Here is a 25,685-nt window from a genome sequence, read left to right as displayed (position 1 = left end):
TACCGTTTCTGTCATTTATTGTGCCCATCTTTGCGTGAAATGTTTCCTTGATATCTCTGATTTTCTTGAAGAGATCTCTAGTCTTTTCCATTTTGTTTTCCTCTAGTTCTTTGCATTGATCACTGAGGAAGGCTTTCCTTGCTGTTCTTTGGAACTCTGCATTCAAATGGGTATATCTTTCCTTTTCTCCTTTGCCTTTCACTTCTCCTCTTTTCTCAGCTATTTGTAAGGCCTCCTCAGACATCCATTTTGCCTTTTGCATTTCTTCTGCTTGGGTATGTTCCTCTCACTGCCTCCTGTGCAATGGCATGAACCTCCATCCATAGTTCTTCAGGCACTCTGTCCATCAGATCTAATCCCTTGAATCTATTTGTCACTTCTAGTGTATAATCATAGGGGATTTGATTTAGGTCATATCTGAATGACCTAGTGGATTTTCCTACTTTCTTCATTTTCAGTCTGAATTTGGCAATAAGGAGTTCATGATCTGAACCGCAGTCAGCTCCTGGTTTTGTTTTTGCTGACTGTATAGAACTTCTCCATCTTCAGCTGCAAATAATATAATTAATCTGATTTCGGTATGGACCATCTGGTGATCTCCATGTGTAGAGTCTTCTCATGTTACAGATCCGTGATTGCCAGGATTGGGAGTTGAAGGCTTGAATTGATAGAGCACCAAGGATTATTAGAGCAGTGAAAATACTCTGTATGGTATCATAATGATGGCTACATGTCATGATACCTTTGTCTAAGCTCATAGAATAAACACCAAGAGTGAACCTTAATATAAACTACAGGCTTTGGGTAATTCTGTGTCAGTACAGGATCATCAACTTTGACAAACGTACCACTGACAATGGCGATGTTAATAATGGGAAAGCAATGAACATGTGGGCAGGAACTATATGGGAAATGCGCGTATCTTCCCCTCAATTTTTCTGTGAACCTAAAACTACTGTTTTTAAAAAAAAAGAGTCATACTTCTTGCCGTTGTCGTTCAGTGGTTTATACATGTCAGCTAGGTCTAGTTGGCTTTTTACTGTTGTTTAAGTACTCTATTTTGTTTTTTATCTTCTGTTTAGATGTTCTGCATTAGACAGTGGAGTATCGAAATCGAGTATTATTGTAGAGCTCTGTTTCTTTCAATTCTTTGAAAAATTGTTTCTCCTACATTGAGACTCTGTTTTGGGGGTAATATATGATTACATCTGTTGCATCTTCTTGATAAATTGACCCTTTTGTCAATGTATACTGTCCTCTTTTGTGTCTTGCAACAGAATTTTTTTATTTTTATTGTTTTACTTAAAGTCTATTTTCTCTAATACTAACATAGCTCCTCAGCTCACTTCAGTTAATATTTATATGGAATGTCTTTTGCAGTTCTTTCCCATTCAGCTGATTTGTGGCTTTAGAACTACGTTGTGTCTCTTGTAAACAGCTGTATAGTTAGACCTCTTTTTTTTAATCCATTCTGCAAATCCTTTTGATTAGAGAGTTTAATTGATGAAGAAATGTCTTCATTTCTTTCTTATTTGTTTACTTGACTTGTAGTGAACTATTTTGCTTCCCTTCTCATTTTCTTCTGCATATGTTTTATAGATTTTGTGTGTTTGTGTTACCATGGGGATTACATTTAAGAATCTAAGGTTGTAACATTCTAACTTGAATTGAAACCAACTTAACATAGCATGGAAATAAATTGTGACCCTCAGTGGCAATTAAAACTGCTTTACAGTTGTGAAGGAGATTAAAGATGTTTATCTTCTGAGAAAAAAAATGCTAATTAGCTCATTAATTGTACAGCTAAATGACTAAAATTTTGAGATACTTTTTTCCATGGAAATTTCAAAGTAATCATGTCTAGAGTGTTTATTTTTCAAAAGGATATTTCAAATTAGTCTCTGTATTTCTGAAATTTGTTCTTTTTAATGATTTTAAACTCACCCATGTTTATTCATATTTAAAATATTATAAGTTATGAAATAACCTTAAAATGAGTCTCTCGAAAATACATATTTCAATGAAAGGTGAGTACAGACAGAAGTTGTAGGTTACCCTAATTAGTGGTATTATCAATGTCTGTTTTAATTGGAACCATTTTTCATCTTCTTTGGAAGTAACACATTCATTCGTACACTCCCGAAGAATCCAATTGACCGTTAACCTTCCCTCCTTTTAGGAGTGATGTGTCTTGGTTTATGTAAAAGCTTCTGTCTTTGACATTGTAGCATCAATATTAAACTCCTTTGAGTATTCACCATCCTTAAAAAATTGCCATTTATTGATGCAAAAGCTAAAAATATAGTCTCTGGAGTCAGGCTGCCTGGGTTGTATTCTGGTTCTACTGCTGCTAAGTCACTTCAGTCGTGTCCAACTCTGTGCGACCCCATAGACGGCAGCCCACCAGGCTCCACCATCCCTGGGATTCTCTAGGCAAGAACACTGGAGTGGGTTGCCATTTCCTTCTCCAGTGCATGAAAGTGAAAAGTGAAAGTGAATTCGCTCAGTCGTGTCCAACTCTTGGCGACCCCATGGACTGCAGCCCACCAGGCTCCTCCATCCATGGGATTTTCCAGGCAAGAGTACTGGAGTGGGGTACCATTGCCTTCTCCGTGCCTCTCACTAACTCAACAACTGTGGTCAAATTTCTTAACCTCTTGGTACCTGTTCTGTTAAATGGGGAGGTAGGAAGGGAATAGTATAGCATAGTGACACAATAGGGGTTTTATGACATTTAAAGGAAATAATACAAGCATAAAACTTATGTTGTTGTTCAGCTGCTAAGTTGTGTCCAACTCTTTGCAACCCCATGGGCGGCAGCACACCAGGCTTCCCTGCCCTTCACTGTCTCCCAGAGTTCGCTCAGATTCATGTCCATTGACTCAGTGATGCTGTCTAACCATCTCTTCCTCTGCTGCCCGCTTCTCCTTTTGCCCTCAATCCTAGTGAATTGGCCCTTCGCATCAGGTAGCCAAAGTACTGGAGCTTCAGCTTCAACATTAGTCCTTGCAATGGAGGACTAATGTTAGATAGATAAATAGATAAATGAATCTTTACAGATGAATGAATATTCAGGATTGATTTCCTGAATACTGGAAAAACCATGGTTTTTACTATACAAACTTTTGTCCGCAAAGTGATGTTTCTGCTTTTGAACATGCTGTTTAGGTTTGTCATGGCTTTCCTTCCAAGAAGCAAGCATCTTTTAATTTCATGGCTACTGTCACCATCCTCAGTGATTTTGGAGCTCAGGAAAATAGTTTCTGTTGCTATTCCCACTTTTTTCCCCTTCTATTTGCCATGAAGTGATGGGACCAGATTCCATGATCTTTGTTTTTTTAATGTGTTTTAAACATAGTAAATACTTAGTTCTTACTAATATCAGTATCATCAAAATTTAATATTACAAGAAAATGTTGGGTTAATGTGTACATTTTATAGATAAAGAAACTGAGACTGAGAAATGGTAACTTGCCCATAGTCACACTGTTAACAAGTAATAGGTGAAATTTGAACCAAAGTCCTTCTAGCACCTAAGCCCATGCTCTTGAAAACTATACTCTGCCCTTAGTGGAAGTAGTCTCTTGTTAGCATTTTAGAATGTCATATGTGGAATCTAGCCTTTTCATTTCATGGATGGAAAAACTGAATTAGCCAAGCACCTTGGTAACTGAACAGTCTTACAAAGAAAAATCTTTCCCATTCGTAATTTATTGTCCTTTCTGCTACCTTCAGACATATCTATGTTGACTGAAAAAAAGAAAATACACAACCCAGTAGTTGAGAATTATGTTTTGTTTGGCAGACAAAACTAAAGACTTGAGCCTGGGACATAGAATATCAGAGAGCTCTGAGAGACTGGTCCAAAGAGGGAATGGAGGAGCCAGGATATATGAGTTTCTGCAGCAAATTCCAGGTAGTCCGTCAGTATCTTCAAAAGACTACCGTTAATTAAAGAAAACCAGATAGCGCAAGTTAAATGGTTTAGCACTTTTCTGTATATGGGAAGATGCAAAAAGCTGGGCTCACTGAAACCATCCCTTTGTTAGGAACCACAGCTATCTGGGACCAGTATCCTGTGCTTTTCTCATCTTGTATCTCCTCAGGGTACACGCTTGGGGGAGGCTGCAGCTTCTGCCTGCTGGATGGTGGGCTTTGGTTTCTATCCTGAATTCCCTCAGGGCTCACCTCCAGGGTGACAGTATTGTGATGGCTCCATGACTGTAGCGTCATTTGTTTACCTATATGGCAGGCGATACTTTTTTTCCCTGATATCTTCCTATTCTGAGAATTCTTTAGAACAGATTTCATCATACGCATTTTAATTGTGATATATGCCCAAATTTAAAATGCTGAATATTTGCATCTACATAAAACTTTTGAGTGTAAAGACTTTTTCTTGATTAGTGAAACTAATTTTATTTGTACTATCATTTTATGTTTCCTTATTCTTACCAAAACAAGAGTTTGAGCCATTTGGCTACACTTTTTGCTTAAGTATTGATATTCATGTTTAAATACATTTCTGTTCTTTTCCTGTTAAGGCCTTATTTCAGATGCAGGATTTTAATGATGGAACGAGGCTAACACCCCCCTTTCCCTAATGTATGGAGTGGATGTTAATAATTGTATAATTCAAAAAAATAGGATTTTTTTTGAATTCCTGCTTTTGAATTTCAAATTATAGTTTTGACTTACTGGGAAATTTATCTTAATAGGTTATTTTGTCTTTTTCTGCTATTTTACCAACATGGTATTAAATAAAATACAGTTTTATTTTTAAAGATATATTCTAAATTTTTAAAGCTTTATTAATATGAATATTCATTTAATATTCAGGGATATTATATAAAAATTATACTATATCCATATATAGTTAAATAACCCTATAGTGTTTGTCAGACTCACAGACATAGAAAAGAAATTTATGTTTATCAGAGAGTGGGGTTGGGGAATGGGATAAATCAGTACCTTCAGTCAGTTCAGTCGTTCAGTCTTGTCCAACTCTTTGTGACCCCATAGACTGCAGCACACCAGGCTTCCTTGTCCATCACCAACTCCTAGAGCTTACTCAAACTCATGTCCATTGAGCTGGTGATGCCATCCAACCATCTCATCCTCTGTCATCCCCCTCTCATCCTGCCTTCAATCTTTCCCAGCCAATCTTTCCCAGTCAGTCATTCGTGTCCAACTCTTTGTGACCCCATGAATCGCAGCATGCCAGGCCTCCCTGTCCATCACCATCTCCCGGAGTTCACTCAGACTCACGTCCATCGAGTCCATGATGCCATCCAGCCATCTCATCCTCGGTTGTCCCTTTTTCCTGCTGCCCCCAATCCCTCCCAGCATCAGAGTCTTTTCCAATGAGTCACCTCTTCGCATGAGGTGGCCAAAGTACTGGAGCTTCAGCTTTAGCATCATTCCTTCCAAAGAAATCCAAGGTCTTTTCAAATGAATCAGTTCTTTGCATCAGGTGGCCAAAGTCTTGAAGTTTCAGTTTCACCATCAGTCCTTCCAGTGAATATTCAGGACTGATTTCCTTTAGGATGGAGTGGCTGGATCTCTTTGCAGTCCAAGGAACTCTCAAGAGCCTTCTCCAACACCACAGTTCAAAAGCATCAGTTCTTCAGCACTCAGCTTCCTTATGGTCCAACTCTTACATCCATATGTGATTACTGGAAAAACCAGAGCCTTGACTAGACGGACCTTTGTTGGCTATAATGTCTCTACTTTTTAATATACTGTCTAGGTTGGTCATAGCTTTTCTTCCAAGGATCAAGCGTCTTTTAATTTCATGGCTGCGGTCACCATCTGCAGTGATTTTGGAGCCCCAAAAGAAAAGTCTATCACTGTTTCCATTGTTTCCCCATCTGTTTGCTATGAGGTGATGAGACCGAATGCCATGATCTTTCCTTTTTGAATGTTGAGTTTTAAGCCGGCTTTTTCACTGTCCTCTTTCATTTTCATCAAGAGGTTCTTCAGTTCTTCTTTGCTTTCCGCTTTAAGGGTGGTATCATCTGTGAATCTGACGTTATTGATATACCTCCCTGCAATCTTGATTCCAGCTTGTGCTTCATCCAGCCTGGCATTTCGCATGATGTAGTCTGCATATAAGTTAAATAAGCAGGGTGACAATATACAGCCTTGACGTACTCCTTTTCCGATCTGGAACCAGTCTGTTGTTCCATGTCCAGTTCTAACTGTTCCATGCAGTTCTTGACCTGCATACAAGTTTCTCAGGAGGCAGGTAAGATGGTCTGCATTCCCATCTCTTTAAGAATTTTCCACAATTTGTTGTGATCCACACAAAGGTTTTGGCATAGTCAATAAAGCAGAAGTAGATGTTTTTCTGCATTTTAGGATTAGCACCTTAGGATTAACACTTTAGGGTAATTAGCACCTGTCAGGATTGACAGATATACCCTTTATATCAATAAGTAAACAAATAAGTGCTACTGTATCACAGATAACTATATTTAATGTCTTACAATGACCTACAATGGAAAAATCTGAACAAGTGATCTGAATCACTTTGCTATATTCCAGAAACTAACAGAGCATTGTAAATTAACTATAATTTAGAAAAAAGAAAAATGGATCAAGAAATTTATGATTAGGAAAGCTAAAAGAATTAATTTTGGAGCACAGTTGATAATATAAAATAATATTCATAGACTTTAAATTCTGTCTTAAGAATACAGCTCCCAAAGTACAGTAAACAAGGCATTGCCTTATAGAATGTTTTAGAAACATTTCTAGCATCATGTACCCTCTGGTGAGTGGGCTAATTTGGATCTCTTCATTTTTATCTCCCCACTCACCAAAGTAGTTGGCAGTTACCTCTATTTGCATAATACAAAGGGAGATTTCAGAATAGGAAATTTAATAAATAGGTCATTATTTTGTTTTATATCCTTAACTAGGGAAAAATTATTAAAAATAATAAGCTGTTCATCATCACTAATTGTTAGAGAAGTACATATCAAAACTATAATGAAGTATCACCTCACACCTGTCAGAATGGCCATCATGAAAAAATCTACAAACAGGAAGTGCTGGAGAGGATGTAGAGAAAAGAGAACCCTCTTAGGAATGTAAATTGGGAATATAAAATATTGGTGGGAATGTAAATTTATACAGACACTATGGAAAACAGTATGGAGGTTCTTTAAAAAACTAAAATTAGAGCTACCATATGACCTAGCAATGCCACTCCTAGGCATGTACCCTGAGAAAATCATAATTCAAAACGATGTGTACCCAAATGTTCATTGCAGCACTGTTTACAGTAGCCAAAAGATGGATGCAGTGTAAATGCCCATCAGCCAGTGAACGGATAAGAAGATGTGGTACATGTATACAGTGAAATATCTTTGTTATTTAGTCACTAAGTCGTTTGTGACTCATTATGACCATGGACAGTACCCCAGCAGGTGCCTCTGTCCATGGGATTTCCCAGTCAAGGATAGTAGAGTGGTTTGCCATTTCCTTTTCCAGGGGATCTTTTGACCCAGGGATTGAACCTGCATCTCCTACATTGGCAGGCGAATTCTTTACCACTGAGCTACCAGGGAACCCACTACAGTGGAATATTACTCAACTATAAAAGTTAGGAACAAAATTGGTCCATTTGTAGTGATGTGGATAGACCTACAGTCTGTCAGTACAGAGTGAAGTTAGAAAGGGAAAACAAATATCATATATTAACACATATCTGTGGAATCTAGAAAAAATGGGTACAGATGATCCTGTTTGCAGTGTAGGAATAGAAATGCAGATAGAGAATGGCCATGTAGACACAGGAAGGAAAGGAGACGGTGGGACAAATTGGGAGAGTAGCATTGACACATACACAGTCAGACAGTCAGAGTGTTAATCGCTTAGTCTGTGTCCGACTTTGCAACCCTGTGGGCTGTAACCCACCTTTGTCCTTGAAATTCTGCAGGCAAGAATACTAGAGTGAGTTGCCAATCCCTTCTCAAGGGATCTTTCCGACCCAGGGGTCTAACATAGGTCTCCTACATTGCAGGCAGATTCTTTACCACCTGAGCCACCATGGAAGCCCATATATATAGTACCATATGTTAAATAAATAGCTAATGGGAATTTGCTCTGTAACACAAGGAGCTCAGCTCAGTGCTCAGCTCAGTGACACACAGGGGTGGGATGGTGGGGTGGGAAGTGGGAAGGAGGCTCAATCATGAGGAGATATATGTATACATAAAGCTGATTCACTTTGTTATACAGCTGAAACTACACAACATTGTAAAGCGGTTATATTCCAGTGATAAATTTTTTTTAAAAAAGCACATAGTAATCAAAGAATCAGTATATTCAGCAAAGCAGAAAATCATCAGTAGATAAATGTCCTGGAGACATTATTGAAACTTGATGGATATTTAAGCACTGAAATGACAAGGAAAAATAATTCATCATTTCTAAAAGAACAATTACTAGAATTGGCAAGAGAAAAAGAAGTCATCATGAAAGTTTATAACCTATAACCTGACCAGCTATTCACAAAGCCTAAATCTATGTTAAAGCAAATTTAGTTAGCTTTCTATATCCTTGACCCTACCTTGGAATCCCCAGCATTACCCTGTCTGTTAGGAACCAGCAGTATCTTATTAAATAATTATAGTTTTTCAGTTCTGATCATGTTCATATTCCTTCACAATATATGTTTCTTATCACTGAAATTCTGTTAAGGCCCTGGCACTTTGTAGGCTCATCTTTAATCACCTAAGTATTTTAATGCATATTTATAGGAACATAACTTGAAAATCAACCTGGATGCTACTTAACATCTGAGGAAAAATATGTAAAGTTATATATATACTCATAAATTTGCAGTTTATGTTATTTGAAAATGAGTATTTTGAAGAAAGTAAGTATATACTTTCCACGTGATAATGTGACTTGTCCTTTTTTTCCTGTATGTGTATATGTGTGTTTTTAGCACCTGTGTCTTATTATCACAGTTTGGTTCATGAGCATTTAAAAAAAAAAACAAATCAAATATTTCCATGCATGCCACCTATTTTTTATACTCTGCATTCATTTTAAAATTCTGAATTTTCTTTCTGTAAAAAATGTAATCTTGCTAATCATTTTGTATCATACTCAGTTTATTTCTGTGCCTTAATGTCTCTTACATTAATGATGTGTTCTTCTGAAAAATATAAAGTGGTATACGTCACATACAGTAAGTCCCCCACATGGAAATGAGTACCATTCCAAAAGCATGTTCATAAGTCTAATTTGTTCATTATGTTCGACAAAGTTAGCCTGGAAACCCAACTTACACAATTGGTTATATGATACTGTACTGTAATAGGTTTATAATACTTTTCACACAAATAATACATGAAAAACAAACACAAAAATTTACACATACACATTTTTACAGTATAGTACTATGAAAAGTAATAGAGTACAATAGCCTGCATACAGGGACTGACATCCAGTGAACACACAATAAGAATTACTGACTGGAAGAGAGAAATGAGGTGGAAGATGGCAGAACTGAAGGATCATCAGTAATAGGAGACAGAGGACATACTGTTGTTCCACACATGCCTGACATTGTTGGAATGGAGAGTTGCATCTTTGGAAATTCACAACTTAAACATTTGTAGATGTATGGGATTGTATTGAAATGTATGTATTATAATGGAAGTGATAAGGGAATGTTTATTTTAGCATGTGTATTTCCAGCTTTATGTTAATAATAACAAAAATATATAAACATGAGTACATTATCTGACATACGTCTCACATGTTTTTTGACAAATGTGATGGAAACGCTGCTACTTCTACCTATATTCTGGGTCTAATTTAGCAGGAAATGCAGTTTTAGAAATTCTGTATAGGAATCGTTCAGCATTGAGTCCCACATATTAAAAGTTAAAGAAAACCTTGAATTCTGTGTAGAATCTTCTGCCATTAATTAGTCATATGACTTGTAATGTTTATATCTTGAGTATGCTGTAGCCATTCATGAGTAAATTTTCCAGATGATGGAAGGAGGCATTTTGACTTACTCCCCATTTGAGCTGTCATGACGTGTTCTACTGTGTAATTCAGAAATCAGTGATTTATTTTATTACTGAACTCAGAGTTCCAGGGTATCGATCAAAATATTTAGTAATCTACTTACCGTTTTTTTTTCCCCCCATCTGTAGAGTATTATTCATCAGATCCTAAATTACTGCTTTCATTTTTCATGATCAAATGTTTCAGTTTCCTACTAGAAGCAGTGAGTGAGTCTTGGAAGTGAAAACTCTGGAGATAAAGCACTCTGTTCTTCTGGTAGTTATGCATGTTTTACTCTCTTGCCCATCTGCTGCACAAAATATACCACTGTCCTAAGCACCTACAGCGTACCACAGTGATAGAAGGGATATATATAAAAAGTGTACTTGTTTAGGATTGCTTACTGCTCTGTCATTTTTCCCAAGTTATTTCCCCAACATTTAATTCTCACAGTGAACCCTTTCTATGTTCCTGTTGATCATTTTACAGATAAACATAAATAAAACAAGAGAAATTGAGATTCTTTTCTGAAAATGAGGATCATTCACTAAGTTTTGTGAGACAGTTGGATATAACCATTTGTAAAAAAGAAAAAATAAAGTAATGTAGGATCATTGTTGTTTAGGCACTATGTCCTGTCCAACTCTTTGGTGGACAGACCCCATGGACTGCAGCACTCCAGGCTTTCCTGTCCTTCACTATCTCTCATAATTTGCTCAAACTCATGTCCATTGAGTTGATGATGCCATCCAACCATCTCATCTTCTGTCACCCCCTACTCCTACTGTCCACAGTCTTTCCCTGCATCAGGATCTGTTCCAGTGAGTTGGCTCTTTGCATCAGATAGCCAGAGTATTGGAGCTTCAACTTCAGTCCTTCCAGTGAATATTCAGCATTGATTTCCTTCAGGAATGACTGATTTGATCTCTTTGCTCTCCAAGGGATTCTCAAGAGTCTTCTGCAGTAACACAATTCAAAAACATCAGTTATTTGGCACTCGACGTTCTTCATGGTCCAACGCTCAATCCCTACACGACTACAGGAAAAATCATAGCTTTGACCGTCCAGACCTTTGTTGACAGAGTGATGATGTGTCTGCTTTTTAATACACTGTCTAGGTTTGTCATAGCTTTTTTCTAAGGAGAAAGTGTCTTTTAATTTCATGACTGCAGTCACCATCCGCAGTGATTTTAGAGCCCAAGAAAATAAAATCTGTCACTGTTTCCACTTTTTGCCCTTCTTTTTTCCATGAAGTGATTGGACTGGATGCCATGGTCTTAGTTTTTTGAATGTTGAGTTTTAAGCCAACTTTTTCATTCTCATCTACATTTCCAAGGTTATTGATATTATACCTGACCGTCTTGATTCCAACTTGTGAGTCATCCAGCCTGGCATTTTGCATGATGTACTTTGCATGTAAGTTAAATAAGCAGGGTGACAGTATAAAGCTTTGTCATACTTCTATCCCAGTTTTTAACCTGTCCATTATTCCATGTCCGGTTCTAACTTGCTTCTTGACCTGCATACCAGTTTCTCAGGAGACAGGTAAGGTGTTCTGGCATTCCTGTCTCTTTGAGAATTTTCCACAGTTTATTGTGATCTACACAGTCAAAGGCTTTAGCGTAGTCAGTGAAGAAGTAGACAAAGTAATAGTGTTCTTTGCATTAAAAGGATTCATACAAATTGGCAGCAGGAAAAAAAAAATACCAGCAAAGAGTGTTCATCTGTGTTCTCTTCCAGGAGTTTTTCGGTTTCAAATCTTATGTGTAGGCCTTTAATCCATTTTGAGTTTGTTTTTATAAATGATGTGAGGAAATATTCTAATCTTGTTCTTTTATATGTACCTGTCCAATTTTCCCAGTACCGCTTATTAAAGAGACTCTCTTTTCTGCATTGTATATTTTTATATCCTTTGTCATAGATTAATTGACCATATATAGGGGGTTTATTTCTGGATTCTCTCTTCTTTGCCATTGATCTATGTCTTTTTTAATGTACTGACATGCGCAGCTCTACGGTATAACTTGAAGTTAGGGAGCATGACACCTCCTCCTGTCTTCTTTTTTTTCTCAAGATTGCTTTGACCATCTTTGTTTTTTGTGGTTCCATATAAATATTAGGATTATTCTACTTCTATGAAAAATATTATGGGTATTTTGATAGAGATTGCATTAAATCTGTAGATTGCTTTGAGTATTATGGATATCTTAATATTCTTTCAATCAAAGCACATGAAATATCTTTCCATTTCTTTGCATCATTTTCAAATCCCTTCATCCAGTGTTTTATAGTTTTCAGAATACATGTCTTTTACCTCCTTGGTTATGTTTCTTCCTAGGTGTTTTATTCTTTGTGACATGATTATAAATGCGATGTTTCCTTAAGTTCTCTTTCTGTTAGTTCATTATTAGTATATTGAAAATTGATTGACTTCTGTATATTAATCTTGTATTTTGCAGCTTTACTGAATTCATTTCTTATTTCTAATAGTCTTTTGGAGGAGACTTTAATGTTTTCTATACATGGTATCATGTCCTCTGTGAATAATGTCAGTTTTACTTATTCTCTTCCCATTTGGATGCCTTTATTTCTTTTACTTACCTGATTGCTGTGGCTGAGACTTCCTGTACTGTGTTAAATAGAAGTGGCAAGAGTGGGCATCCTTCTTGTTGCTGATTTTATGAGTATGATGTTAGCTTTGTGCTTGTCATAAATGACTTTTATTATGTTGAAACATGTTCCCTCTATGCTACTTTGATGAGAGTTTTTATCATGAGTGGTTATTGAATTTTGTCAAATGCTTTTTCTGTATCAACTGAGATGATTGTGTGATTTTTACACTTTTCTAATGTGGCGTATTACACTGATTAATTTGTGAATATTAAACTATCTTTGCATACCTAGATAAGTACCTCTTGATTATAGTATGTGATTATTTGTATATATTGTTGAATTTTATTTGTTAGTATTTTGTTGAGGATTTTTGCATCTATATTCGTCAGAGATGCTGGCCTATAATTTTCTATTGGAGTGTCTTTCGTTTCAGTGTCATGTTAATGGTGGCTTCATAGAATGAATTTGTGAGCGTTCCACAAACAAATCCTACTATTCCTCATACTAGTCTCTTATGATTCTTTGTATTTCTGTGTTGTCTGTTGTAACTTCTCCATTTTCATTTCTAATTTTATTGATTTGAGTGTTCTCCCATTTTTCCTTGATGTCTGGCTAACAGTTTGTCTATTTTGTTTATCTTCTCAAAAAGCTAGCTTTTAGTTTTATTGATCTTGGCTACAGTCTCCTTCATTGCTTTTTCATTTATTTCCGTTCTGATTTTTATGATTTCTTTGCTTATACTAACTTTGGGTTTGTTGTTGTTGTTCTAATTGCTTAAGGTGTACAGTTAGGTTGCTTATTTGATGTTTCTCTTGTTTCTTGAGGTAGGCTTATATTGCTCTAAACTTCCCCTTGAACAGTGTTTTTACTGAATCCCACAGGTTTGGGGTTTTTGTGTTTTCATTATCATTTGTTTCTATGGATATTTTTATTTCCTTTTTTATTTCTTCAGTGATCCATTGGTTTTTCAGAATCTTGTTGTTAACCTCCATGTGTTTGTGTTTTTTAATGGTAATTTTTTTCCTGTGGTTGATATCTAATCTTACAACATGTGATCAGAAAAGATACTTGAAATTATTTCCATTTTTAAAAATTTATCAACACGTAATTTGTGACCCAGGATGTGATCTATCCTGGAGAATGTTCCATATGCACTTGAGAAAAATGTGAAATCCATTGGTTTGGGGTGAAATGCTGTGAACCACCTTGAAAATCTGGAATTTCATGGTTCATGTGCTGTTGAAGCCTGACTTGGAGAATTTTGAGCGTTACTTTACCAGCATGTGAGATGAGTGCAATTGTGTGGTAGTTTGAGCATTCTTTGGCGTTGCCTTTCTTTGGGGTTGGAATCTGAACTGACCTTTTCCAGTCCTTGGCCACTACTCAGTTTTCCAAATTTGCTGGCATATTGAGTGCAGCACTTTCACAGCATCATCTTTTAGGATTTGAAAGAGCTCAACTAGAATTCCATCACCTCCACTAGCTTCATAGTTTATAGTCCATCACTTCCACTCGTTCATAGTGATGCTTCGTAAGGCCCACTTGACTTCACATTCTAGGATATCTGGCTCTAGATGACTGATCCCACCATCATGATTATCTGGGTCATGAAGCTCTTTTTTGTATAGTTCTTCTGTGTTCTTGCCACCTCTTCTTAATATCTTCTGCTTCTGTTAGGTCTGTACCATTTTTGTCCTTTATTGTGCCCATCTTTGCATGAAAAGTTCCCTCGGTATATCTAATTTTCTTGAAGAGATCTCTAGTCTTTACCATTCTATTGTTTTCCTCTATTTCTTTGCAGTGATTACTGAGAGAGGCTTTCTTATCTCTCCTTGCTATTCTTTGGAACTCTGCATTCAAATGGGTATATGTTTCCTTTTCTCCTTTGCCTTTCACTTCTCATTTTTGGTAGCTATTTTTAAGGCCTCCTCAGACAATCATTTTGCCTTTTTGCATCTCTTTTTCTTGGGGATGGTCTTGATCACTGCCTCCTGTACAATGTCACGAACCTCTGTCCATGGTTCTTCAGGCACTCTATTAGATCTTTTCCCTTGAATCTATTTGTCACTTCCCCTGTATAATCATAAGAAATTTGATTTAGGTCTTACCTGATTGGTCTAGTGGTTTTCCCTACTTTCTTCAATTTAAGTCTGAATTTGGCAATAAGGAGTTTATGATACATGTATGGGTCACTTCACTTCAAGAGGTACACAAATGGGCAAAAGACAACTTTGATTCAGTCTCAAGAGCTTGAAGCAAGACACAGAGTCCTAAATGAATAGTGGAATATGATTAGCAAAAGTAGTTTGTTGTTAATGGCGAACGTGATCAAGACAGACGTAGGCTATGTGTAGCAACCCCTGGTATTAGTGGAGGACTAGCAGAAGTACCTGTGAACAATGGTTCAGTCAGAGGGCGTATGCTTTGCCCCACCCTCAGAGGTTCTTACGGAGAAGGCAATGGCACCCCACTCCAGTACTCTTGCCTGGAAAATCCCATGGATGGAGGAGCCTGGTAGGCTGCAGTCCATGGGGTCGCAAAGAGTCAGACACGACTGAAGCGACTTAGCAGCAGCAGCAGCGTTAAGTTCCTAGGTAATGTTGAGTCTGTGGGACTGGGAGCCATACTTTGGGAATACTGCATTAAAGAACCTGTGGTTTACAGTGTTAATGGGTAATCTGGCCAGAACAATGAGTTGTAATTTGATTAAATGATATCACAGGTCAGTTCATTTCAAGATACTGAAAATGTTATGAATGTTTAAGTGGAAACATAAATGTGACCCTTGCTCATATATATCTTCTTTGTCCTCTGCTTAATTAAAACCAGAAAAATTATTACATCAAAATTCATTATAGTCCATTTTGATGAAAACTATTTTAGTGTTTTCTTGATTGTAAAATTAATATTTTGGGGAAAGTCAGTTTGAATCATACCTATCTCATTAAAATCTGTTTTAGAGAAGAATTTCGTTTGAAATTTGGTTAAGATTAACATCAGATGGAAATTAACATGTGGTTAGTGTGAACTTTAGTCTCTAGCAGTCCTGACATTCAAAAGGCCAAATTTTATGTCACATTTTATAAAATGAGTGAATCAGAATGTGATTCCTTCTGTTACAATTTCACTTGAACCTTTGAGAAGTAATTTATCTCTCAAAGAAACTTGAGATATGTGACATGCTGAAATCCTGAGGAGAAGACAGTCTGAAGTTAATAATTCCTGGGACTTCTTTAAGAAATGTATGCTAAGTTCACAGAGTGGTACCTCTATCAGCATGACTTTCCTCATAGTCACATTATTTTTCCGAGAGTTTGCATGTTACTAGTTTCTAGCCTTGTGCCTCCGACTCATGAAATATTTTCCTGAAACTACTTTCTTCCTCAGACATAATAACTTACTAAAAAAGTAAGAAATTCCTGTCATCTGAGGTTTAAAAACAAAAAAGATATATAGATTATAAAAGACACAGGCTATGAAAATATTCTAGGTTAAAGGAGATTAAAAATAACTGCAAGGAGATCCAACCAATATACTGGAAGCACTGAATATTCATTGAAACAACTGATGATGAAGCTGAAGCTCCAGTCCTTTGGCCACCTGGTACGAAGAGCCAACTCCATGGAAAATACCCTGATGCTGGGAAAAATTGAAAGTGAAAGCAGAAGAGGGCAGCAGAGGATGAGTTGGTTAGCATCACTGAGTCCATGGACATCAATGTGACCAAACTCTGGGAGATAGTGGAGGACAGAGGAGCCTGGCATGCTGCAGTCCATGGGGTCGCAAAGAGTTGGAAATGACTTAACTGAAAAACACAGCAAAAATAACAACTAAATGCAGTTCTACTCTTAGACTCTGGATCCTATGTTAGAGGGTCAAAAATGCTACAGATGACATTATTAGGTCAATGAATGAAACTGGAATGTAGATACAGTACAATAGATAAGATTGTGTGAATTAATAGTTGTACTGTGGTTGTTTAAGAGAATATCTGTATTCATAGGAAATGCACACTAAAGTATTTATGGGTGAGAGGCTATAATATATATAATTATGGTTCAGAAAAAAAAATGATTTTACAGAGCACACAAATGATCAAATAAATGGCATAAAATGTTAACAGGTCAATCTGGTTAAAATGTGTTCAGGACTTCTTGTACTACTTTTATTATTCAAGTTTAAGTTTAAATAATTTACAAATAAAAAAGGTTTTTTTTTTAATGTAGAAAAGTGAAACGTGGAATTTAAAAGTTTGTTGCCTTTAAGAGAGAGGAAATTTCCTTAGGACATGAAGTTGGAATCTCAGAAACCTTTTCTATCACTGAGGAAGTGTTGTTAAGCGATAAGTATCAAAAAATAGCACTTAAAGAGTCAGCATAAGGAGCACCTTCTTTGATAGAGTTCTAGATTTCTATGGCCATATCTATAAAATATTACTGATAATTCTTACAAAAAGGCATGTTTATGATGTCATGATGTGAGTTAGTTATATGTTTAACAAAGGTTATTTGCCAGTATTAAATTTCAGCCAAGTCATGGCCAAAATACTTGGGGAAATAGGAAACTACTTGGAAGAAAGAGAAACTAGGAGAAAGGAAAAGTGTAAATCAGAATCTAATCTGAGTATTTTCCCTTTGGGGTAAAAATGAAAGACAGAGACTTATTAACTGTCTTCTTCTGATTAGTCCCAGAATAATCACAATAAAATGATTTGGCTTTTAATGAAGCCTGTGATATTGCTAGACCCAGTTTATAAATCACATTTTGCATTTAATTCTTACTTGGCGAGCTCCTGGTTTGTTTTTTTTTCTAACTATGATATATGTTTATGTCCTTGGAAAGCCTTCTCCTTTCCAAGTATTCCTGCCTAGAGTTGCATCTCTCTCTCAGCTGCTTTCACAATAGTTCAGATGTACTACTGCCATATCACAGAGATTTTCTGTACTTCCGTTATTAATTCAACTGTTTTATTTAGCGTTACAGTCCTATACATAAGGGTTTGTTATCACACAGAGTATGACCTATGAGAATCATAAGTAATTAAACCATGAAATTAAATCAAAGAAACTCATTTTTCACTATGATATCCCTTTTCCTTGCTGAGGTTAGCTTCCATTGGCTAGATTTTCATCTCACGCAACCTAAATTTTTTTTTCCTTTTGAATACATTATTGGATACTTGATAGACTTGTTTTAGTTACATATATATCTCTTAATATTGATAGTTAAACCTACACAAAGAAGGACTTCTTTTATTGTTAACCCTTATATAGCCTTCCAAGTGAAGGTACTACTACCTTGGCACACATTAAATGATACATTAAACCATTGCAAATAAATCCATATTTATTCCAAAGAAATGCAAAATAAGGCCCTAAATATAAAAGCTACATGATTACTTCATTGTGTGAATGTCCCTGTACAGATTTAACTCTATGACATCAAAATTTGTAAACTTCCATCAGGTAGGGGCCGTAGATAGGAGGGAACACTAGAGGAAATGACTCCAAGTTCCTCAGTAACATCATCTCTGGAAGTCAAAGGTCTTTGCAGACCATTGTGCAGCTGTTTAAAAATCACCCAGTTGGAAATGACATGTGTATTCCCTTCATTTGCTTTTTTATCAGTAAAAATATACTGGTTCTTTTTAGAATCTAGATTACAGAAAGCTTTATAACTCTTGAAATTTGTGCTGTATAAAAGACACTTAAAAGTATATGTAAAGACATCCAAAACAAGGCAAATAATAATGGGTTACTATTGACATGCTTAGTTTCCTCCCATGGCAGCAGTGATAACTGTCTGAGTCACAAGCTACATTGTTTTAAGTGATGATTTTAACATTAAAGTCTTGAAACAAGGTGTTTTTCCAACATTGGATAAATATTTAACCAAAGAAAAGTGAGCAGTTTAAAACCAGTCGTGGTCCAGGTAACAGATAGCAAGGGCCAGAGTAATTCTTTAATTGAATCACATAAACTACAAAACCATGCGTCAGTCAGATTCCTCAGTTTATCTAGAGTGATACAGACTTTGAACAGATAGGAAATGTAATCTGTTACACAAGAGCACCATTTTGTGGCCAATAATTAACTTTTTAAGTTTCTTTTGGCAGATGGAGATGGAAACATGGATCACTTACTGCCCGGTTGTGAAGACAAAAACTGCCAGAAAAGTATCATTTACTTAGCAAGATCTGGAGCAAAGCAGGTATATCTACTTGTTTTTTAATGTAAGTAAGGTTACAATCTCGGAAAACAATTTCAGAGGTTAGAAAAGTATTTGAAGAATCAGAAAAGAGAAAAAACAAAAATAAGTTTTCTTCCTCATTTTAACTTTGTTGTTCAGTCACTAAGTCATGACTGACTCTTTGCAGTTCCATGAACTACAACATGATGGGCTTTCCTGTCCTTCACTGTCTTCTCAGTTTGTTCACACTCAGGTCCATTGAGTCAGTGATGCCATCCAACCACGTCAATTCTCTCCTGCCCATTTCTCCTCCTGCCCTCAATCTTTCCCAGTATCAGGGTCTTTTCCAATGAGTTGGCTCTTAGCATCAGGTAGCCAAAGTATTGCAGTTTCAGCATCATTCCTTCCAATGAATATTCAGGACTGATTTCCTTTAGGATTGACTGGTTGGATTTCCTTGAGGTCCAAGGGACTGTCAGGAGTCTTCTCCAGCACCACAGTTTGAAAGCATCTTTTCTTTGGCACTCAGCTATCTTTGTGGTCCAACTCTTATCATACATGACTACTGGAAAAACCATAGCTTTGAGTATACTGCCCTTGTTGGCAAAGTGATATCTCTGCTTTTTAATATTCTGTATAGGTTTGTCATAGCTTTGCTTCCAAGGAACAAGTCTCTTTTAATTTCATGGCTAAAGTCACGTCGACAGTGATTTTGGAGCCCAAGAAAATAAAATCTGTCACTGTTTCCACTTTTTCCCCTTCTATTTGCCATGAAGTGATGGGATCGGATGCCTTGATCTTTGTTTTTTGAATGTTAAGTTTTAAACCAGCTTTTTCACTCTCCTCTTCCACCTGCATCAAGAGGCTCTTTAGTTCCTCTTTGCTTTCTGCCATTAGAGTGGTATGATCTGCATATTGTGAGGTTGTTGATATTTCTCTCAACAATCCAGCTTGTGAGTCACATGATGTATTCTGTGTATAAGTTAAATAAGCAGGGTGACAATATACAGCCTTGACATACCTCTTTCCCAATTTTGAACCCAAGTAAAGTCTTCATTCTCCTTAGGAGGACTCTTGTGTTCATATCAGCTTTTCTCCCATTAGTCTGTCTTTGAGTGTAATTCTCAGGCTCAGACGTGGCACCTTACTTTCTGTATGACAACCAACACTCCTCCTCCATTTTAACTTAATAAAATGCATTTAAGTCTATTTTTGTTGGTTTACTCAGAGAAAAAGTACTGCAATTGAATGTATTGTGATGATTTCTCATAAAGAAAACCCATTCCTTTTTTTAATATTTATTTATTTGACTGTGTGTGGTCTTAGTTGTGGCATGCAGGATCTTTTGTTGCAGCGCACAAACTGTCTAGTTGTGAAGTGTGGGCTTACTCACTCTGTGGCATGTGGGATTTTACTTCCGCAACCAGGGATTGAACCCACGTCCCCTGCATTAAGGCAGATTCTTAATCACTGGACCACTAGGAAAGTCCCAAGAAACCCATTATTGATCCTGCAATTTTATGATCTGTTAGCTTTCTATATGCTGGAAATATGGTAAGACACACTATAACTATAATAAAGAATTATGTAGAAGAACACTGTATCTAGTTTCAAGGCTAATCTTGTTTTTATTTGTGATGTCTAGATCTGTTTTGTTCTTTTATGTCAACTTTATTCCTGTAGCTTGTTGGGAAACAATTCAGAATCTGATAGTCCCAGCAGAGAATTAATGTGCGAATGATTAAAAAAAAAAAATTAATGTGGGAATGATAGCTTATGACATTGAGAATTTTTCAATATTGATAACACCTGAAAGGAAACCAGTAATACAGTAGGATAATTAATTATATTTTCTATTTTGGGATAAAAAAATGATAGAATGACATCTTGATTTTTATACCCCTTAGGGTAGGAAGTATCACCTTTCATACTGAGACACTAGAGAAAGCAAATCTTCAAATCTTCCTATAGTGAGCATTCTAAAAATATTTAACTCTTAAACCATAATCTGTATTATCTTGAATTTTTTGAAAGTTTTAAATCACTGAAAATACTAGGTCAAGAAACTCCTCATCATTGGTTCATAGCTGTAAGTATACCTAGTAATTGCAGCCTGTCTTCAAGTGACAGACTACTGTATTTTCAAATTATGCAGTCATCTCTCTGTGGGAAGATAAATGTCACAGTTCTTTGTTGACTGTTAAGAATGTCACGTTAATGAAAAATCTTTTTACTTCTTAGACCTTAATACATTTACCTTAACAGAAGTACTTTATCCTCATTAATAAACTGTCATCCTCTTTAGAAACTTGAGATAACTCGACATTTTGTGAAATTTCTCATCCTCTTCCAAAATAAAAGCAGCAATTTTTTTCAGTCATGTGAAATATTAAAACATTTTGATGATATGCAATACTTTTGCTTTAAGAAAGATTGAAAATTTCATTAGATGCATATCAGTTTTTTAAGCTGCTTGTTTTCTATAAATTTGCCTTCATAGTTAAGCCATATTTTTCCTTTTTCCTTGGCAAACTATGCTTTCTTTGAATACATAGAAAATGTTTGGGATGTTCTATATACTAAACACTTTTCAAGAATTCACTTTTTATGTAGTTTGGCTTGGAGCCACGTATATGAGCCACCTGCTTACAAGGAAAAAAATATCTGTGGGCATGTTTGACCTCCTGTCATTTCAAGCCAGCTGCACCTACTTCTATCTAGACATCTTTAGGTTATGTGCCAGTATCTATGCTCTTGCTAGTTGTGGACACATCTCTAATTTTCATGTATTGATTTCCAGTCGTCAGATTTTTAGTTTACATTAGGTTGTTGAAAGTAAAGATTTGGGCGTTCAGAAGAGAACAGGCTTTACCAAAGCTCATTTTGAAATGAACCTGTTCTCTGTGTTTTCTTCATTATACTCAGTAGAGAAATAAAGAATTTATGTAAAATGTAGCTTCCAGCTGTTTTGGCAACAAAGCTCATTCTCCTGGGCTGGGACAGCTTGTCAGGGCTAGTGTTGTTTGGAAAGCCTCAGAGCTACTTGCTTCTGAGTGTGGTGACTCAAGTCACCACGTGTAAGAGTCAGAGCAGAAGAACAGGGGAGACTCTGTCAAGTTCTAATTTTCTTCCTACACTGGTCCTTCCAAAGGACATCAGTGTTAGATATTTCAATTTTTAAAAGACTCGTTTATGTTTATACTTTCACTCAACACATATTCTGTTTATTCATTTATTTTATTTTTTTTCTTGGCTGCATTGGGTCTCCATTGCTACACACAGGCTTTCTCTATGTGCAGAAAACGGGGCCTGCTTCTAGTTGTGGTGCATGGGCCTCTCCTTGTGTTGGCTTCTCTTGTTGCAGAGCACAGGCTCTAGAGCACACAGGCTCAGTGGTTGTGGCTCACAGGCTTAGTTGCCCCGCGGCATGTCGGATCTTTCCAGACCAGGTATTAAACTAATGTCCCTGCATTGCAGGGTGGATTATTAACCACTGGACCACCAGGGAAGTCCCCAACACACATTTTTAAATGGACGGTTCAACTAAATGTTTGATAACATCAGTTCAATCCTAAGATTCCATATTCTGTGAAAAACTTTTTAAGGTTCTATATGCTAGTTCAAGGAAAGATGACTACTGATAAATTTTAAGGTAGACTTATTTTTTAAGAGTGTCAGTTACCTATTTATCAAAGTAAATTGTAATACTCTGCCATTTTGCAGAGATACAACTTAAGAAAGATGATACATATCTTGAGGATTTTTTGTGGATCATTTGTTTTACAAATGGTGATTTTTTTTTTCTAAAATGACTATAAAATCTAATTTTTTTTCTCTTAATCCACAGTGGATTCCTGTCCTACAGGATTTTAGCAGTAAGGGTACACTCTGGGGCTTTGTGCCATTTGTACATGAACAGCAACCAACTGAAATACCAATTCCAGTTACCCTTCATATTGGAGATTACAACATGGATGGCTATCCAGATGCTCTTGCCATACTGAAGAATACATCTGGAAGGTATGGAAATTAAGTCAAAAGGAGAAATATGTATAAAGTATCTTCACTATGACACGTTATACCTGAATAGCACCTAAATAAGGTACAGTCCCTTAAATAAGGAACACGATGAGTTCAGTTTCTATTTTTCACATGGTCCCTGAACTTCTCCCAGCTGCTTAGAATACCTGTTCTTGTTCTATTTTATAGAACAGTGAAAGGCATATTTTCACTCAACAAACTTGGTCTTTAAAAGGTCAAAATTTTTATAAGCAAATAACTCAGTTACATTTTGAGTCTAAAGGTTATGGATGTCAAAGAGTTCAGACTAGGCTTAACTCAGTCCAGCCATTTAGCACCTGTGTGAGTTGGGCAGCTTACCTAAACCCCTCATTGAGAGTAATAATTGTACCTCTGTCATGGAGTTGTGGTGGAAAAAGGTGAGTTAAAAATAAATGAAGAAATTAACATGATACTTACCATATGCTGACTTGTACTATCAGTGAATGTTGCCTTACTGTTACTTGTTTTATAATGGTATCAAGAATTTAGACATGACTGTTGATAATATTTGTAAATACGAATTGTTTAGTACATTTATTGCATTATCAGTAATTTTGAATGTTGTTGCTACTTTTTCACCTTAAATAGAAGTGCCAGTAGCTAAACCAATGTAGTTAAATTCACACTCTGTTCTTGGCAGATTCCATTAATATGACTCTTCTAAAATTTTAATGCTTTATTGTATTTTTCATATTACAATTAGTTGTATTTCTTACTCCTTATTCTTTCTTGCCTCTTAAATCATCCATAATATTCCTTCTGAGCATTAATTCATTTTTTGACTCTGGAATTTGTGATGATTCAGCTCACGTTTACGACCCAGCTCATAATGTAATACAACTGTCCTGGGGAAAAAAAACAGACTATTGTTAATTTCAACATAAAACAATGTTATCTAGAAATGTGATTTTTAGGAAACCATACATTATTAGTGATTATCCCTAAATATTTATAGAAAATTATGAAGAATCTGTACTTAAACCTTTCTGAGAACCTTGATTTGATTTTATAGTCACTCTGAGTATATTTACAGAATTTTCCACAGATATGAGCATCATGCTCTGTAATTCAGAGTAGTATATACCACTCATCACCTATGTGTGAAACACATTCTGATAGAACCAAAAGAAATCTCCCGAGTTGAATGTGATTTTTCTTCCTTTTAAATATATCAGTTCAGTTCAGTCACTCAGTCGTGTCCGACTCTGCGACCCCATGAATCGCAGCACGCCAGGCCTCCCTGTCTATCACCAACTCCCGGAGTGCACTCAGATTCATGTCCCTCAAGTCAGTGATGCCATCCAGCCATCTCATCCTCTGTCGTCCCCTTCTCCTCCTGCCCCCAATCCCTCCCAGCATCAGAGTCTTTTTCAATGAGTCAACTCTTCCATGAGGTGGCCAAAGTACTGGAGTTTCAGCTTTAGCATCATTCCTTCCAAAGAAATCCCAGGGCTGATCTCCTTCAGAATGGACTGGTTGGATCTCCTTGCAGTCCAAGGGACCCTCAAGAGTCTGCTCCAACACCACAGCTCAAACGCATCAATTCTTTGGCGCTCAGCCTTCTTCACAGTCCAACTCTCACATCCATACGTGACTACTGGAAAAACCATAGCCTTGACTAGACGGACCTTAGTCGGCAAAGTAATGTCTCTGCTTTTGAATATGCTGTCTAGGTTGATCATAACTTTTCTTCCAAGGAGTAAGTGTCTTTTAATTTCATGGCTGCAGTCACCATCTACAGTGATTTTGGAGCCCCAAAAAATAAAGTCTGACACTGTTTCCACTGTTTCCCCATCTATTTCCCATGAAGGGATGGGACCGGATGCCATGATCTTCGTTTTCTGAATGTTGAGCTTTAAGCCAACTTTTTCACTCTCGTCTTTCACTTTCATCAAGAGGCTTTTTAGGTCCTCTTCACTTTCTGCCATAAGGGTGGTGTCATCTGCATACCTGAGGTGATTGATATTTCTCCCGGCAATCTTGATTCCAGCTTGTGTTTCTTCCAGTCCAGCGTTTCTCATGATGTACTCTGCAAATTAGTTAAATAAGCAGGGAGACAATATACATCCCTGGCGTACTTCTTTTCCTATTTGGAACCAGTCTGTTTTTCCATGTCCAGTTCTAATTGTTGCTTCCTGACCTGCATACAGGTTTCTCAAGAGGCAGGTCAGGTGGTCTGGTATTCCCATCTCTCTCAGAATTTTCCATAGTTTATTGTGATCCACACAGTCAAAGGTTTGGCATAGTCAATAAAGCAGAAATAGATGTTTTTCTGGAACTCTCTTGCTTTTGGGGTGATCCAGCAGATGTTGGCAATTTGATCTCTGGTTCCTCTGCCTTTTCTAAAACCATCTTGAACATCAGGAAGTCCATGGTTCACATATTGCTGAAGCCTGGCTTGGAGAATTTTGAGCATTACTTTACTAGCATGTGAGATGAGTGCAATTGTGCGGTAGTTTGCGGAGAAGGCAATGGCACCCCACTCCAGTACTCTTGCCTGGAAAATCCCATGGACAGAAGAGCCTGGTAGGCTGCAGTCCATGGGGTCACTACTAGTCGGACACGATTGAGCGACTTCACTTTCACTTTTCACTTTCATGCGTTGGAGAAGGAAATGGCAACCCACTCCAGTGTTCTTGCCTGGAGAATCCCAGGGGTGGGGGAGCCTGGTGGGCCACTGTCTGTGGGATCGCACAGCGTCGGACACGACTGAAGCAGTAGCAGCAGCAGTAGCAGTAGCAGTTGAGCATTCTTTGGCATTGCCTTTCTTTGGGATTGGAATGAAA

At 36.9% G+C, this 25,685-nt stretch overlaps 1 protein-coding gene across 1 annotated transcript in view; it reads left to right on the top strand.

The window, feature by feature from the left end:
• ITFG1 (integrin alpha FG-GAP repeat containing 1) overlaps positions 1 to 25,685 on the top strand; it is a 307,723-nt gene that overhangs the window by 129,738 nt on the left and 152,300 nt on the right. Inside the window, exons 9-10 of the mRNA XM_068991936.1 lie at positions 18,764 to 18,858; positions 22,685 to 22,857. Coding sequence (XP_068848037.1) covers positions 18,764 to 18,858; positions 22,685 to 22,857 — 268 coding nt within the window. The remainder of the gene's footprint in view (positions 1 to 18,763; positions 18,859 to 22,684; positions 22,858 to 25,685) is intronic.

This window comes from Capricornis sumatraensis, chromosome 20 (assembly GCF_032405125.1).
Source record: "Capricornis sumatraensis isolate serow.1 chromosome 20, serow.2, whole genome shotgun sequence".
Taxonomy (NCBI): Eukaryota; Metazoa; Chordata; class Mammalia; order Artiodactyla; family Bovidae; genus Capricornis; species Capricornis sumatraensis.
This window is presented reverse-complemented; position numbering and strand designations above follow the sequence as displayed.